This window comes from Gouania willdenowi, chromosome 17 (genome assembly GCF_900634775.1).
Source record: "Gouania willdenowi chromosome 17, fGouWil2.1, whole genome shotgun sequence".
NCBI lineage: Eukaryota > Metazoa > Chordata > Actinopteri > Blenniiformes > Gobiesocidae > Gouania > Gouania willdenowi.
Window position 1 is genome coordinate 9,493,195 of NC_041060.1, and position 18,237 is coordinate 9,511,431.

The 18,237-nt window shown below is 36.2% G+C and overlaps 1 protein-coding gene across 2 annotated transcripts in view; it reads right to left on the reverse strand.

Annotated features, from left to right (window-relative positions):
- LOC114479061 (solute carrier family 12 member 7-like) overlaps window positions 1–18,237 on the reverse strand; it is a 39,134-nt gene that overhangs the window by 9,066 nt on the left and 11,831 nt on the right. For both annotated transcript variants that reach the window (XM_028472505.1, XM_028472506.1), the window contains exons 4-19: window positions 16,360–16,506; window positions 12,256–12,310; window positions 11,062–11,192; window positions 10,003–10,127; window positions 9,796–9,900; window positions 8,281–8,492; window positions 7,379–7,546; window positions 7,144–7,242; window positions 6,226–6,283; window positions 5,906–6,080; window positions 4,460–4,578; window positions 4,271–4,369; window positions 4,059–4,178; window positions 2,843–2,947; window positions 2,560–2,728; window positions 846–1,041 (exon numbers count right to left, since the gene is read on the reverse strand). In XM_028472505.1, coding sequence (XP_028328306.1) covers window positions 846–1,041; window positions 2,560–2,728; window positions 2,843–2,947; window positions 4,059–4,178; window positions 4,271–4,369; window positions 4,460–4,578; window positions 5,906–6,080; window positions 6,226–6,283; window positions 7,144–7,242; window positions 7,379–7,546; window positions 8,281–8,492; window positions 9,796–9,900; window positions 10,003–10,127; window positions 11,062–11,192; window positions 12,256–12,310; window positions 16,360–16,506 — 2,083 coding nt within the window. The remainder of the gene's footprint in view (window positions 1–845; window positions 1,042–2,559; window positions 2,729–2,842; window positions 2,948–4,058; window positions 4,179–4,270; window positions 4,370–4,459; window positions 4,579–5,905; window positions 6,081–6,225; window positions 6,284–7,143; window positions 7,243–7,378; window positions 7,547–8,280; window positions 8,493–9,795; window positions 9,901–10,002; window positions 10,128–11,061; window positions 11,193–12,255; window positions 12,311–16,359; window positions 16,507–18,237) is intronic.

An 18,237-nucleotide genomic window follows, 5' to 3' on the forward strand; every position in this document is an offset into this window, starting at 1 on the left:
AATTATCTATTAACTGTTATTCCCATGTTTGCTAGCACAGCTAAAACTCCTGAGTGCCATTTAAATATCTATAATCTCAGAAAAGTAGCAAATAATCAATAAGTTATTTAATTTTAATACATCCCTGCAATGATAGTGTCAAACTTACTGCCGATGAGGAAATATTAGCAATTTCTAACGAGATAATGTTGCATGTAATATTTCATAATATGAAGTAAAAAGATCTTAGACAACATGAATTAGCCTAGTTTAATATTCTAGTGAAGTATTTATTTTATTATTAAGTATTAATCAATATTAGTTGTGGGTCAATGACATAACACCTAAATATGTTGTCCAGCTGCATTTCTTTTAGTTAAAAAAGGTTTAAATGCAAAAAAAGAAACCAAATTAGTATATATTTGCTCACTTTGATCTTTTTTAGGTTAATAATGTAATTTATTTTGTTATTCAAAATATCATGTGGGTCAACTGTTTGGCCACGACTGCCGTTTTGAAAAAACATCTTTAAAATGACTCTAAACCTATTCAAATGTATGTTCTGTCCTATTTTAAGTTATACAATATTATAGTCTTGTTAAGTATTTCTATTTTTATTCCCTTGCCAGTTGATGCCCATTTTATGAAATCATGTAGTGAAAATCCTTATGTGTTACTGACCCATTTACAACTGGAAAAGATGGACGCACACAAACAAACAACATTACACATTCCTAAATATGGTAATAATCGATCACACAACTGAGATTCTTCTTTAATTAACAGAAATCGTCACTTCTATTCCAGGCAACGTGAACAATGTTTAGTGGGATTTGTTAAGCGACACATTTCTTGGCCAAAGTTACCAATGAAGTTCCTGGTTGCCGTGGAGTTCTGAGCCTGTCTCCAGGTTACTGGCCAGGCCATCAGGACAGTGTTGTGCTTCATTCCTCCCAGTCCTGCTGACTGGATTAAAATGGAGAAGCCGTCTCGGAGGTTTGATGACACTACCGCATGAGAAAACCCTTTGGTTCGCTCTGCAACCATGGCTGCTTTCAAGTTCTGCAGAGAGGGATAAAATAAAATAAAATAAAATAAAATAAAATAAAATAAAAGGAAAATGGCGTTTCATGACAGAAAAACGGGAATACAAAAGGTTTGATTCACATGATGGACTTGAGTTTTTATAAACATAAAAACTTTAATTTAATAATTTAATAAAAACATTTAAAAAATGATCAAAATTAGGAAACAAGCCATTGCCTTTCTTAGTTTTTTAGCCCTGGATGTACTAGGCCAGTACTTCTCAAAATGTGGGGGGCGCCCCCTGGTGGTAAATAGAGTTATGAAAGGTGGGGCGCAACAAACAATCATTAACATTAAACAAAACACAGACACACAGAGATAGTAACAATGTAGAACCTAAAAATGTAGCAGAAATTAAAAGAGCATTCAATTATTAAAATGTATTAGAACAAAATTTCATGCTGAACTAAAGTGAAAAAATAATTATTTAAAATGACTGAAAATGAATTTCCTTTTTGGTTTTCTTTTGCTTTTTTTTGCCACAGATTGCAAACAATGTTCATTTATTTCTTGTATTCTTAACTAATTACATTTAGTCATTAACTAACACTTTTAAATGTGGTTTTCATGCAGGTAATAAGTTTAATTTAGTTTTGGAGTTTTAGTTAGTTGCATTAAAAAACATGATGTTACTTGTTCCCTGTTAGTTCATTTCATACGTGCACTGACTTTCCTCTATTTTTTTCTTAAGTTTTTTGCCACAGATTGTAAACAATGTTTTTTATTTCTTTTTATTTTTGACTTACTGCACTTTTGCATTTGTTTTTCATGCAGGTGATTAGTTTATTTTAGTTTTTTAGTGAGGATGCAGGATGCTAACCTAATGCTAGGTTAATGCTAATATTAAGCTAAAGCTATTGCTAATGCTAGGCTAATAGTAATGTTAGCTTAGTGCTAATGCTAGGTTAATGCTATTGTTAGGCTAAGGCTAATGCTTGGTTAGTGCTAATGCTCGGTTATTGCTAGACTAATGATAGTGTTAGGTTAATGCTAGGATAGTGCTAATGCTAAGTTAATGTTAAGCTAATGGTAGGTGAGTGCTGATGCTATTGCCAGGCTAATGCTAGGTTAGTGCCAATGCTAGACTAATGCTGAGTTAACGCTAACGTTAGTGCTAATGCTAGGTTAATGCTCACGCTAGGCAAATGCTATGCTAATGCTATGTTAATGCTAAAGCTACCTAATGCTAAGCTAATGCAATGCGACACATGCCAGCACCTGCATTCTCACTTGCATTTTCTACAGGAAATGCAAATATTCTCGTTAATTTTTGATTCATTATGAAATAAAACGTGTGAAAATTAAAAATCTGTTATTTTTCAGTATTATTATTATTATTTGGGGGGCAACTGGCGGGGCTTGAGAAAGTTCACCTTCGCTCAAAGTGGGGAATACCCACGTCCAAGGTGTAACTGCTCCAGAATAGATTGATTAGATCGATAGTTAACTTCAAAGTTGTTTGACATGCGAGCAGAAGACGAGTGTATACCCGACCTGCTCAGCTGTCTTAGCCTCGTCCTCGCGTGTCATGAATGTTCCTTCCAGGACTGTAGAGACAATGGTTAACCCTTTCCCTGCTTTGAGCTGTGTAGTAAAGGACAGCAGACGAGGGTGTTTCACTGCCAGGTCAGAGTCAAGCTTGCACATCACTAATATCTGAGGCCTAAAAGTGTCAGAAGAGAACAATACAACCAAATGCATGAGAATTCATTCATTTGTTTTACAGCTAAAGCTTTGATTGAATTACAGTTTCACTGAAAGTCATTATTTTAATCACCTCCAGTTTTTGGTGTGCAACGGTGATTCCTCGAGGCGGATGAGAGCGTAGCGTGCTGCGTTCAAGGACAGACCGCGGATCCCGTCTCCCCACTCTTTCACTGCGCTGCAACAATATACGGAAAACAGAAGCTTCATAAATGAAATAAAACGAGCAGAAAAACTAGATGTTTATTTTGTTATAAACCCACACAAAGGGTACAATTAATCCAGCCCCTTGTGCTTCCATAGAAACTTTAATATATAACTTTAATTTATATTCAGCCTTAGATTTGTTATTATTATTATACCGTTTCTGGTTTGTTTTAGTTTTCTTCTCGCACCATCCACAAAGTAAAATTCCTTGTATTGTCTAAAAACTCTATTTGGCAATAAAACTGATTGTGGTTACAGGGTTTTCATTCAACACTGGCGTCACCTGAAATGTCTAATAATAATAAAATAAAAATTAATTACTGATGACGATTGTATTTTTTTTCATTTGTATTTATTCATTTCTTTGTATTTATATATTTTGCACACTTAGAAAATACTCACATAATATAACAGAAATAAATATATAGTGCAGGAAGAGACAGAACATAACTATTATTATTTTTTAAATTAAAACACAACACAATCTCAAACAACACTGTATTCTATACTTTCTCAATAAAACTGATTCTGATCCTGATTACAGGGTTTTACAACCTTGGGGTCAAGGCCCCAGGTGGGGTCGCCTTGAAATAAAATGTGGTCCCCTGAAATGTCGAGTAATAATAAAAGAAATTACTGATTAAGATTATGTTTTTCAATTTTTTTTAATTTGTATTCATTCATTTATTTAGCACAAATTAAAAAAAAACAATACATAACATCACAAAAATAGACACTACATGCAATCTCAAACAACTGCATTCTATACTTTCACTTTCTCAAATATAAAACTAGTTGTAAAAAAAATGCTGTATAAAAATATCTGTACTGTTTTTGTAACACAGTATCACAAATATGATCAAAAAACTAATTTTAGAGAACAAAAGTCTCTGGGGTCTCTAGAAATGTGTGATATAAAAAATGTGGTCATGACCCGAAATAGGTTGGGAACCTCTGCTTAAATATTTGAATACTTACTTAACAAAAAAGCAAAAGCTGAACTTCTGTTTGAGTGTAAGCAGCAATAAGATCACCCAGTTTCCGCATATTTTAACACATTCACCACAAACCAATAGACTCACCCTCTGTATTCAATGTATTTGTAGATGCAGCCGGCAATCACTATGGCAACCAAGGCATAGTACCAGGAGCAGATGAACATAAGGGAAAGACAGAGGCTCATTCCTAAAAAGGAAAGGGTCCTAAAGAATATAAATGTACACACACACCTGTTAAAATCCTTACTTTTATGAATCACACTCATATTTGTGTTTTTTACTTTTTTTTCCCATACCAGTGATAAAACCTAAAGCGGGGTCTCCAGTTGGGGGTGCGGAGCAATGTCTGAATTGCACAGGCCAGGTTGACAAAAAGGTAGCACATGAGGAAAAACCTGGACAGAACCCACAAAAACCAAATGTTTATTTTAGCTAAGAAAGAGGGTTTTAGTGGGAATGACACACTTTGGTAAGGAAGCACTCACATGGACAGGATGGGAGCAACAGCGTCTAAAGAAGCAATGAGGATTCCAATCTCACAGATTCCAACTGTCAGCAACAGAGCCCAAGTGGGCTCGCCGTTAGCTTTCCCATGACCAAACACCTGACAGACAAATACAGGAATAAAGCATTAGGGATGTCCCGATACTACTTTTTCACTTCCGATGATACCGATATTGCAACCTTGCATATCGACTGATACCGATATTAATCCGATATCAGCACGAATCACACATACTTTTATTGCTTATTTTGTAGTGTGGAATGTTAGAAAAGGCTTGATCAAGTGATGTTACTCAAACAGAGAACAATAGTCAGCAACAGTAGGTTACTTTGTTGGAGTGTGAACCACAATCACCTATGGATAGAAGTGCTGGAGCGGAAAATTTTATTGGCGAGCATATATCAGTGATTTTATATGCAGTCCGATAAAATCCGATATTCTTTTTCCGATATCAGCCGATAATGATATCGGACTAATGTCCGATATCAGTATCGGACTAATGTCCGATATCAGTATCGAATCAGGACACCTCTATAAAGCGTATCAGTAAAAACATGAGAGTCTCTAAACAATTACTATGAATGCGATATTAACCATGAGTCAGGAGAATCTTGGCTGCTTAATCGTTTAGCAATGTCTACACCAGGGATGCACAACGCATCGATCGCATTCTACCAGTCGATCGCGGAGGCATTTTGTGTAGATCGCACTCGTGGGCTGCAAAACCTTATAAATGCAGAAACGGCATGGTCACGTATACCAGAAATGAAACCTAACAATTCAGCTTCTGACCTCAATGTGAATATGCTTTTTATTGTGAGTTCATTCCCCAGCAGAGTCAGCTGCTCCATAACCCTGAAATAAGCCTTGTAGTCCATCACCATCTGTCAATTCCTCCATTTCCTCCTTACTGGATCTTTTGATTTACTTCTCTGTTGTATGAACAGCAGCCTCTCAGAGAACTCACATGATTTTGGTTAATGCAGACAAGGCATTTATGTGTTCTGATGAAGTGAAAACATTGGATTCTTTAACCTTGGTCTTTATGAAGTGAGCCGCTGTGTTTAGTGCTTCTGTGGATTTTATCTGTGAGATAATCTGAGATAAAAAACTAACTGGAGACGTGATACTTTCACAGAGTTGTGGTTCTGCCATGATGAAATGGAAAGGCTACATTTTTACTGTATATTTCACAAACTTTATTTTCAAAATATTTGTATTGATTGTATTTACATTTCAATCCAACTCAGTTTTTAAGTGTTACTGCTTCAATATTGTTATTGTATTTTAATATTATCCAAATATTAAATTATTTAATAATTGTAATAGTTTAAATATTAAAATCAGTTTATTTCAGGTTATAACCTACCAACCAAGTAGCTTGCAAGTCAAAAAAAGGTTGGGCACCCCTGCACTACCCACTTACTCGTAAGAAGGGGACAATGCCGTCCCGGGCAATGGCCTGCAGCAGCCGTGGGGCGCCCGTAAGGCTCTGTAGCCCCGCCCCAGAGCAAGAGAAAAACGAGCCAATCACAATGACCCAAGGAGACGGCCAGGCCAGAATACCGATGACCGGGTTCTTCTTCACGGAATAACCAAACCTGAAATATCACAAAATATGTAGAAAGTGTACAAAATGTGCTTTACTAAACAAAGATTAAATGTAACTTTAAACGACTTTCATTTCCATCAACATGTATTTATTGTCATTTTTTGAAAGTAGCTATAAACATTAAGTTGACTTACTTGTCCCTCAGCACCACGCCTTCAATACAGGCTCCAAACAGGACAACACATGAGATGTCTGACCGTCAAGTTACGGAAAAAACAACAACATATGCACCTTATTTTACAGCCGCATATGAAAGCACACACACACACTCACACTCACACTCACACTCACACTCACACTCACACTCACACTCTCTGGGGGTTGGATCGCTTCTAAATTCATGCACACCAGTCTAACGCACGCGTACCTGCCTAACTTTCACCAAACTTACCTCATTTAAGTAGTTCATTTTAGTGGCAGGTGTGGCGTGAGTGAAGCTATAACAATCAGGTGCGCTTCACTATGTAGCACCGTCTGCGTGACATGTAAACACAAATTGTTAGGCGTCCAGGCGAGCAGGCGTGTACACGCGAGCAAGTCAGTAAGTGTGTGTGAGTGTTGTATCCTGTCCAATCACAACAACAATCTGACTCAGAGTGTAACACTACAGTCACTACCACTCTATGGACGAGTGTCGTGACACAGACTGTAAACAGACTAAATGGTGGTCCGTTACACATGCACACGCACAGACTTGCAAGCGTGTAAACGCTTGCTTGCCAAATTTTTTTTTCTAAGTGTTTACATGTCACCTAAATGGTGATCAATAGTGAAGCCCGCCGACGCTATAGCTTCACTCACGCCACACCTGCGTCTACGTGTGACTGATATATTTATATTTGTTAGGTGCACATCCAGGTGTGGCGTAGGTGTGCCGCACGTGTTAACAAGTCTGCAAGCACACATGCGGACGTGACTTGTGCATTGTGCCGGTGTACCCATTCTAACTCTATGGGAAATGTAGATCAGACGTGCAAACGCAGGATAAGCATTCGATAGACTGGTGCGCATGAATTTAGAAGCCCTCCATCCACACACACACAGCAGGATACAAATAAAAGATGTAGTGAGAATTGCCAGAATGGTTCCAATGGGGATGGACCTTTTGGCATCTCTGAGATCACCGGAGCGGTTTGAGCCAGCCATTATACCTGGAATAAAAACATAGACACATGAAAAATGATCTCTTTCAAGCACTTAATCGTTAGTTAGCTGTGGATAGTTTCTCCCTTAAAAAGTTTAGGTCTTTTAACTAACTAAACAATGGAAATATGGTATCAATCTAACCTGTGACAGAGGGAAAGTAGATGCCAACCAGCAGAGTGAAGTATGTATTTATGTCATTAAAGAGATAAATGTCATCTCTGTCTGTGGTTGGTTCCTGTGTAGGAACAGAAGACTGGTTTTTCTTCTCTATCGTCATCCCCGCCGGGGCATATTCACCCCATAAGTTGTCTAACAAAAAGAGAAAGACACAAACATGAACAGGAAAGTCTGGATTGGTTTTCTTGTCTTTTTTTTTTCAGTTAAAGGTGCAGTCTGCAACTCTTTTAAAAGTGAGTGTCCTTACATAGTGACAGCTAAAGCTAGTAGTTTGTGTGAAAAACTACTTGTGCTCCTGCAGCCTTTGGCAGATTGCCAGAATGCACTAAGACCAAGCAAAATGAACTAATCAGAGCCAGGATTGTGTTTAATGGGCTGTCTGACAGCTGTTGCTCACAGACCCCGCTCCTTTCCCGGAACTAGAGCGCCGTCTTTTTTTACAGTGTATGGTGTGGAGGAGTAGAAGATAAAATTGATGACTTTTCTGCATGAAAGGTAATTACTGCTGCTTGATCGACATTATGTTTGATTTGTAATTGTTACACTAGAACTCTGTAGTGCATATGTTCATGTGCATGCAGCAGCCTCCGTGTGGCTGCTGTAAGTGAGACTGAGTTGTTGCTGCTGCTGCTGAGGTGTGTGCACATTGAGAGAGAGAAGTGCTGCAGTAATATGCTTTCAACAGAGCATGTTATATTACTGTGATGTTGCTCTCGGGCTAACGTTAGCCTGTTAGCTCCTCTGAGGGAGGGACTTTGGAAAGTTTGGAGGCAGGGCAAGAGAGCAGCGGGGAGGGAGGGGGAGAGAGGGATCTGAGAGCTGCGGACTGCACCTTTAAAAGCTCCTTTGGATGCTCCATCGCTCACCTTTGATAACTCCACTAAGAAGGCCCGGTATGGCCTGGATCTCTGTCAGCTCGTTCAGAGTGAAGTAATCATCACATGTTGCATTGAGATGTTTGCTGTTACAGAAGTGGTTCCAGAGCTCAGTGGTTATGGTAGTGTTTTTTATGACCTCCTTCTTGGCGCATACTTCAAAGTTTTCATTCTTTAGTGAGCGATTCCCTAACAGACAGACACTGCGGAGAAAAAGGAAAAAAAAGAAAGTAAGAAAGAAGAAAAACACTCGCTGTTATAGTGTGGTATTATAATGGCAAGTGGAAAAAACATTATGGTCTCGATCAGGAGTTCTCAAAAGTCGCATCAGGACGCCATTTGGGGTCGTGAGACCTTTTCTGCTACTACACCAAACTTGCCATATTTTAACCTATTTTCATCACTTTTTCCTGCCATATTTTTGCTTAATTTAATGCATTTTTGCTACATTACTCCATTTCTGACATTTTCGGCAGTTGTAAACTCTTTCCAACACTTTTCCCATCTAATGTCGCATATGTTGACCCATTATCGTTACTTCCAACCTCTTGTCACCATATTTCATCCTTATTCAACCACATTCACAATTTATCATGCCCATTATTTGCCAGTTTAAACTATGATTATACTATTGTTCCTACTAATTGTTCCAATATTGACACTTTGGTTCTTTTTTTTTCTTTACTGATTTAATTAATGCAGTGTACTTTCGGTGACAGTTGTCTGTTACAAAGAATTTTTTGTTAATTATTGCAATAAAATATTCAAAAAATATTGACACCTTTTTTCTTTGACCACTTTTTTTGTCAGTTTTTTGGCTACTCTAATTTGCAACTTTTAATCAATTTCGGTGGTTTTTAAAACCCCATTTAGCCACATTTTCCACCATTTTTGGCCACTTAACCATTTTATTTCTGATTAAAACAAGAGATATGCACAAAAATATAAATTTGTGGTGCTACACTGTCACGGTGCATTAAACTATTTCCACAGCAAAAGTCCAGAATGATCCCCCCAAAAAGATTTTTTCTCATGGCTTGTATCACAATCAGTTTACAGAAATGGGCTAAAATACAAATCTGTATCCAACAACTGTGTCTTTTTTGTCTCGAAGAGACTTTAAAATGTTATCTCTGATGTTTTTTAATCCATCTTTGAACCAATTATTCACCAATGCTTGTTGCGTAAAAATACATCAAAGACGGGTTCATATTGCCTGAGGCTATTTTTTTGTGAGAAAGGTCATAAACCCTGGGCCGACTTCATGACGAAAGACAAAATGTCCCTGAAAAAATTATTTTCAAGATTGTTGCAAAACTTCTGAAAAAAACTGAGCGTCCGCCCCTTTGCACAGCTCAATAAGCATTACATGTTTGTTATGTATGATTGACAAACCTGGTAGTGAATTGCTTTGGGCAAAAACACATTTTAACAAAATGTTTTTTTTTTGTCAGACAAAACTTGTCTGAACATATTACCATAACTGCTGTCTCACTGGGAACTTACTTAAACTCTGGAGGTTCAATAATAGTCCTGATGACTCCTGCATACGTTGCCATGATGGAGAGAATCACACAGGAGAGAAAAACAAGAGCCAGTTTGTTCACATATCTGTAGAGAGAGAGAGAGAGAGCGAGAGAAGAAATATAAAGCACAAGTATGCTGGTGCATGACTGTGTGTGTGTGTGTGTGTGTGTGTGTGTGTGTACATACTTGACTCCCACAAACACTACCAGTGCCATCAATGCAAGGCAGCATGTGCCATAGATGCGCATGTTGTTTGGCATTGCGTCGCCATCATGACCCTTGAACACTGTAGCTGTTGGAACGATGTATATCTAAGAACGGGCAGACGGACAGTAGAATGAGAGCATTTCATTAAAACCTTTAATAGTAGGAGTGTGCATTGCCATGAATCTGACGATACGATATTATTCACGATACAATACAATATACATCACAATATATTGCAATATCGATAATTGCAAATTTCAGGTTTACAAGTAAAAAGATGGTATGAAATACAATCTATTTCTGGCGAGAACAAGTGGTAACATTTTACTTGAAGTTTTATTCATAAAGGCTGACATTACACCTTCATTATTATGACATGACACCTGTAATTAGTATGAATAAGGAGTCATGAAGGCTGTAATTAAGTGTCGTTCGTTACCCTAACCCTTCCTTACCCTAACCCCAAACCTCAGTCCTAACCTTACCTCTACCACACCCCACTAGATCCCTCCACCAAACCCAAAAAATGCAAACATAGCTCCAAGGGGTCAAAATTTAGCAAAAAGTGTCATAATTTAGCGAACGACGCTTAATGACAGCCTTCATGACACCTTATTCATACTAGTGACAGATAATGACAGCGTAATGTCAGCCTTATGTATATAACTTCAACTAAAGTGTTACCGAAAAAATACATGGTAACTAAGTGTAATCCAAGTACCAATATCAAATTACATTTTTTTTTTTAAAAAGTTGAACTTTTTCTTCTACAACAGATTCTGATTCTGTTAAGTTTTTAAATTCTTTAAAACAAGGAAACCACATACAGTACATCTATAAAAGTGCCCAGTATATTTAGAGGTACTTTAACAAGGTCTGATGTGGTTTACTGACACCTAGTGACCGAGAGTTTATGTGCTATGCATAAAAATCGATTTGGACCTTTTTTGGATCGATCCGATAATCGTGCGGTGAAATATTGTGATATATCGTTTAATCGATTTTTTTCTTAAACCCTTATTTAATAATATCACATACCAGCAGAATTTCTATGGTGCCCAAAATGTACAGGGATCCTGCAAAAGTGGTTCCCAGGTAGAAACAAAGGCCGACTGCTCCACCAAACTCTGGACCCAAAGATCTGGAGATCATATAGTACGCACCGCCAGCTACGAAGGAATAAAATACAGGATATACATTAGGGTGGTTTTTCCAGATCACTTTTTGCCTTGTTCACGTTGAAGTTGTAAGCATCTGTACCAAAAATGAAGTCAATCGATGTACATTTTTTCACAATGTTGACATTTTTTGTATTTTCAAAAATAGTGTTTGAACTGTTCTAATGTTCTTACTCATTTAGTATACAGTAAATACAGGGATAAACTAATAATGACCACACTTACCTCTATATCATTAAAGTTTCTGATTTCTTTGGTTGAGCAATAAAAATTGAGAAAAGTGTGCCACCCTTTACGTACTTTATAATGGCCCAATATTTGGTACAGATTTGGAAAACCTATTTTTTTTTTTATACCGTTACAGTATATTGTGAACCACCCTAATACACATATGTTACTGTTTGTCTTTCTTGGAAAATACTCATTTTACAACTTGTCAGCTGTTTTTCTTCATCTCACAGAATATTTACATATTTTTTAATGGGTTTTTAATCATTCAAATCACCTTAGTGCACCATGTCTATACAAATCTGTGTATGGTTCGTTCATTTGTTAATCCATTTTGCTGATTTAAAACTAAAACAAAGCTACTGAAGAAGAAAAAAAATGCTTGAGAATTAAAATGAGAAAACGCTGAGATCTTCTTTTGTTCATTTGTGATATTTGGATATTTATAGAAAAATTCTTAGGCAAGCGCTAGATGTTCCTTAACACTATCCCAGCTTCAAAATTATGTTGCTCCTTTATACAGGGTTAAATGGTAAAGGCTTGTGGGGACAGTGGTGTGTTCAGAGACAACTTGTGAAACTACACTTCAATATTGTAAATGTATGACCGTCAAGTTTTTGTGTGTGTTTTTTTTTTTTTTTTTACTTTTCTTGTAAAAACAAACATTTTTTCTTGTCTTCATTTTGGTTTTGAAATGAATTAATTCAAGAACAAACCATATACAAATTGAAATGACACCTTATGTCATAACCTTGAATATTTTAGTTTAATATTGAAAGATTATATAAATTCAAACTACTAACTAACAAGTAACAATATGACCTACCTGGGACAACTCCATTGGTTGCTATGGCACTCATTGATATGGCTGTGAGTAGAGTCTGCAATAAGAAAGATAATTGTTATGTGTTAATGAGTGTGGCAGGGCACTTTCACTCCATGGTAACAAAACAACAATAAAACAGTCATCTCCATGAGTGATTGTGTTTATGTCCGACTATAAAATAACCAGACTGAATTAATGAACACCTTTTAAAGGGATCCTCCACTGTTTTTGCAAATGTGGCCTAAAACCTTTGAAATTAAAAAATATATGGCTTTTAGCCTATACATTCTCTATTCCATACAAGATGAAATAAATGCAATATAAAATAATGAATAATATCTATCCCACTAATTCTTATATCTCAAAGTTTACTGAGATAAGTAACATTTGTGATTTTTGCAAAACAACTGAAGACAATATACTGCACTTACTCTACGAATGTTCAATAATAGAACTGTTCTGCAAGGATGCGGAACATTTTTTGATTAAAAACATGAAAGTTACAGTGAATCTGACAGCAAAAGATATCATTTTGCTCCACAAAAACAAAAAACTACAACAAACAATTCCACATCCATAAGTCTAAATTCCAGAAAACGAATCCATACTTTACAGTAGTCAGCATTGAGTGTAAATATTACATAGAATCCATAAAAAATAATCATTAATAAGAAATCTATCCACAAATTTAATTTTTAACTGATTTATTCAAAGATTAGAATTCTGACTGCTTTGTAACCTATTTGATAGAGACTGACAAACCTTTTTTTTTAATTTCCTTATACAACGCCTCTATTATTTTCTTATTTTTTACTGTTACTGAGAGGCATGAATGTACTGTGCATAACATTCAAAAAATTTAAAAAAAAAAAAAAAAAAAAAAAAATCCCTTTGTTTCCTATTGGAGTGAAACCTTCAGCCTGCTGTTCAAATAATTTAGCAACTTTTTCAGTAAAAATGCCAATTTGTGCTGCTTTTGGTTGCTCTAAAAAACAGAAAACAGTTAAAGATGTCGGTGTAATACTCTTTTGTTTACAGAAAGAGGATAAAAAACAGCCGTCACCCGAAAAATAATCTGTGACTGCAGGGGGTGTGGTTTTGTAGTAGACAATGAAGCAGAGAAGAAGAGCTCCCCAAAGGGGCCTTTATCTTCCTTGAACAGTGTGCCGCTGACGCTCTGGTGGCTGAAGTTAATAAGTGATCACGATCTGTTGAAGGACTCCCACCCATGAGGACTTCTATTCTTGGTGTGTGTCTTTAACTGTTAGTGATTACTTGCTTAACTTCAGCTATCAAAGCATCAACTGGCAAACAAATATGGTGCAAAATAATGCATTTTGTTAGGCATAGACCTTCTAATCTGTACATTTCAAAGGTTTTAGGCCACATTTGTAAAAACAGTGGAGGATTTCTTTAATGGCTGACATTTAGTGTCATAATCCATTCAAACGCTTTAAAGCAGCAGTGTCAAACTCATTTTAGTTCAGGGGCCAAATATGGAAATGTTTTATTTTGAGTGGGCCACAGAGGTGGGAAATTTAACTATTTCAACATTGGTGCTACTTTGCATTTCTATGTATAAATTATATAAATGTATCTAGTATAAAAGGCATCAACAATATACAAGCAATAGGTGACAGGTGGTGACTATGTTTATTTAATTTGGGGAAATCAATATTTAAATAATTTGAGGATTGAGCAAGATTTTGGAAAAAATTAGGTTTCTTTCAACAATTTGAGAGTAAAAATGACTGACTGTTATACAAGCGTGGAAAAACTGTGAACCTCTGCAAATTGAATTTGTGAAACGATGAGACAGTGATTTAAAATTGCTCCATGGGAAAATATATTCCCATGAAAAGTTTCTATCTTTTGAATCATGCCTAAATTCCTGTGTAAATTTGCCAAGAATCCTACACCCCTTTGCAACCCTACTGAGATATCCACAACAAAATTATTTGGTAAGGGGCAGATTCACTAAGATCTGAAATAAAGAGTGGTAAACCAGTTCCGTCCCTAAATCCTTTGGTGATGCAGTTTCCTCACCTGCTGCGAGGAACTCACTAAGATTGCAGCAATGATTAGTGCTCGTGCAGAAGTGGTAGAGACGGCCCTATTTAAATGAGCTTTTTGCTCCTTCAATGTGGAGACGTGAGTGCACAGAAGCACACAATGACATTTGAAGTTATATTGGAGGCAGATGGACTTCTCTGTCTGCTGCACAAAAAGCATTTTTATTTGTTTATTTAAACAACTTTAAAACCTAATGATGTATTTTTCCCCCTAATTTAATGTGGCTGCTCCGTCAGGTCCTGTAACTTTGCTCTGATCAGTCCATGAAAGAGGCAGATTTAAACAGAAACCATCCTATTGATCTGTCATTGATCTGAGTTAATACAGCAACACAGTCTGTCAATCAGTCCATCAGCACCATTTGAAGATGATCTACTGACCATCATCCAGCAGGTCTGAGCAGCGCTGTGTCACGCACACTCACATATGTGAACATTATGCCATCACTGCGTAAATTACGCATCTGATCAGCTGATTCTGGCCTGACGTCACCGTGACACGAGAGTTTGACGGTCAAAACATGGAGAGAAGCGACATCCATGGAGGTCCGCACACAGCGACCCACTGGCTCTGCACTGCAGCAGTCCCACACGTACCCGACTCCACATGGGCTTCAGGCATCCAGCTTTTTCTCTCCCTCACACACACTTTACTCACACTTTACTTTCTCATTCAGTGGATGAATGAGAAAGTTATATTAATTACTGTTTTATTTTCTTATCCTAGAAAGGTTAACTTGAGCCTTTTTTTCCATCTCCGCTGTGTTTTGTGTAAACATTTACTGCAGCGGATCTCTGCGTGTGTGTTTGCACCTGCTTGTCAGTCGCACTATTTTCCGGTGCTAAAACAATCACCGCAAACAGTTCCAGATTTGATGAATTGCTTTGTGCCCACTGCATTGATTTATTTGCACGTGCTACTCCCATTTTTTTGCTCCGCCTACTTTACATATTCAATAGATTCCCTGGGGTCTGAACAGTTTATTAGCGCGTGGAGTGGCATTTACACACGTTTTAATACCCCTAAACCTTTAGTGAATCCACCCCTAATTGTACTGTACATTGCTCGCCACATCTTTAATTATTGGGAAACGTGAAAACTCCAGAGCTTGGCAGGCTGAGCATATCTTTAAGCATTGTGTTTGCATGCTGTATCTTCTTATCAGATCACATGAGGGGTGAACATTTAAGTTCAAGCTTTTCTAACAGTCAGCTCTCTGTTTTGCCATCTGGAGCCACTGACGTAAAAAAAGAAAAAAAAGTACGACCACAAAGAAAAAACTAATTTTATGCTTGTTTGGGAGACTTTCTGCTCCAGGTTGAGAAGTTTTACCAGAGGGTGTGTTGAGATGGGCTCTCCTCGTAGCCTGCCAAGTAGTAGTTCATTTATGGAGTCATTTCTGTTCTCATTGTTTGATAAAAACTATAAATAAAAAGGACTCTTATTTTATGAAAATATTCTTGTTCTTGTGTTTGTTGCGACTAGGCTTTTAGAGAGCAGGAAACTACTTGATTATTTAATTTCTTTTGCTAATTTTGTGTATTTGTATTGTTGTTTTGTGTGTTTTCCTGTTTTTTTCTGTATATTTGTAGTTGGTTTGTGTGCTTTCGGAGAAAAATTGTGTATTTTTTTTGAGTAATTTTGTTGTATTATTGTTGCAATTTTGCTCATATTGTATATTTTTGTTGTTGTACGTGGTTTTTAAAGTCATGCTCATTTTATGTATATTTTTAAAGTCATTTTTATTTTGTTGTGTATTTTTGTTGTCATTTTATGTGTTTTAAGTCATTTATATTTATTCATTTTTCATTTATGCCAAACATGTTTAATTTTGAGTAACCAAAACCTCTGGTAGAGGTAAAAATAAAACTAAAACAGCAAATGTATCCTTAGTAAACACATTCTGATTACAGACAACCACCACAATGCCGATAAATATTTTTTTTATTTTATTGTAACTTTTCGTCTGACTTTCGTATGACTCTGGGTGAGGAATATTACGTTTGGTGGTCAAAGTTGACGTTTACTCACACATACGCAGCACATGAACACAATGGCAAAGGATCCCAGGATTCCAGCTGTTCCAACGATCCAGGTGAGACGCAGGAAGAGAATCACTCCCAGGATGTTTTGCAGGCAGGGCAGAAAAACCCCAATGAAGGTACCCATCTGAGGGACCTACGGATGGATAAGCACGCACAAGGAGAGGCGGAAGAGTATACAATTTTAATTTTATTCAACAATTTTCATTAAAAAATTTAAAACATACAAAATGAGAAGGTGTTATTATTTTTTTTCTTTACTGTAACATGGGAGGGAATTGTAGTGTTAAAATGCATGTTGCAGTCTGATGTGTAATATATATACATATTTCTCATTTATCCTTTATATTAATTAATATTATTATTATTTTTGTTTTTCACCCCAACTACCAAGTTAAATTCCTTGTACTGTTTTTAAGCTGGCGGATAAAAACCGTTTTGATTCCGAACAACGACCCGAAATGTAATGAGACTCAAAAAAAAAAAAAATATATATATATATATATATATAACCTTTTGCTGTTGTAATTACATCATATATAGTATAATAATTTTATTACATTATAGGGTGAATCAATGATTTATGGATTAAATGGCATATATATATATATAAGTTTTGGGCTCAACATCTTTTTACATTATTGACCAGTGATTACATTTCGGGTTAACAATTTGGGTCGTTGTTACATATCGCGATCTAACAAGACTAACAAGATTAATAAACTCCTACAGTATTTGCAAAAATATATTAAATTAAACAACAAATTCATACTGTATAGATAATAATACATGGTTTCAAATAATACACTATATTTAAAGGCTTTATGACATCATTTGTTTGGATGAAAAATGTATTAAAGGGGGAAGATTTGGTTCAACATAATATAAATACAGCAAGAACCAATCATCCTCTTTGACAAATATTCACAGAGATAAATTTTTTTTATACCAATCCAGAATCAGTATTATAATCTGGATCCCCTCCAAAATGTATTGGAATCCTCAATGACATAAGGTCTATTTTTGGTTAAAATTTAGTCAAAATCTGTTACTGTACTTTTGATGTACAGTAATCCAGCACACAGTCAAATAAATCCTGGTGAAAATATACAATCAAAGAAAATATAATGTATTTTTCCTTTTTCAAAGGTTTTAATGAGGATATCTCGGACTGCCGATGGATGATGTGAAAATAACATTCACCTGTAAATATATGAGTATTGGTGATAACATGGGCTGTTATTATACATCAGCTCTTTAAAGTCAATGAACTAATAATAAGCACTCAGACCACAAAGATACAAAGATATTGAGAAAAATCTGATTATCCATAATTGAGAATTCAAAAAAATATCGGTCAAATTTTGCCAATGATGAGTAATGGGTTTTTTTTGATTTTTTAAAACTGATCCAGATTCAATCATCCTTCAAATCTAATCACTTAAGTTGTTACAATGTTCACAGTCAATAAACAAATAAATAAACACTGACAAGAGATAATCAAGTTCACAGTTAAGTGTATTACCCCAAGAGCAGAATATACAAAAAGCCGAAAAGATACAGTTTAACTCATCCTTTGTTTTGCTTTTTGTAGAAAACCAAGTTCGTAAGTGAAACAAAAAAAATTTAAATGATGTTTACATACAAATCTCAGTGGTTTTTCCTTTCGCTTATAATTAAAGAATATTTTTTTATTAAAATGCAGCTGACTTTTTTTAGCGTCATGTTGATTTAAGGTAACCTTATAAGGATTGACGGTGAATATATTTGATCACTTCGTACACACAGGCCGACAGAGTGCGCGATCGCCCCAAAAACAAAGCATACATACCACTTTCTGACTCGCAAAGACCTTTTCCTGGGTTTG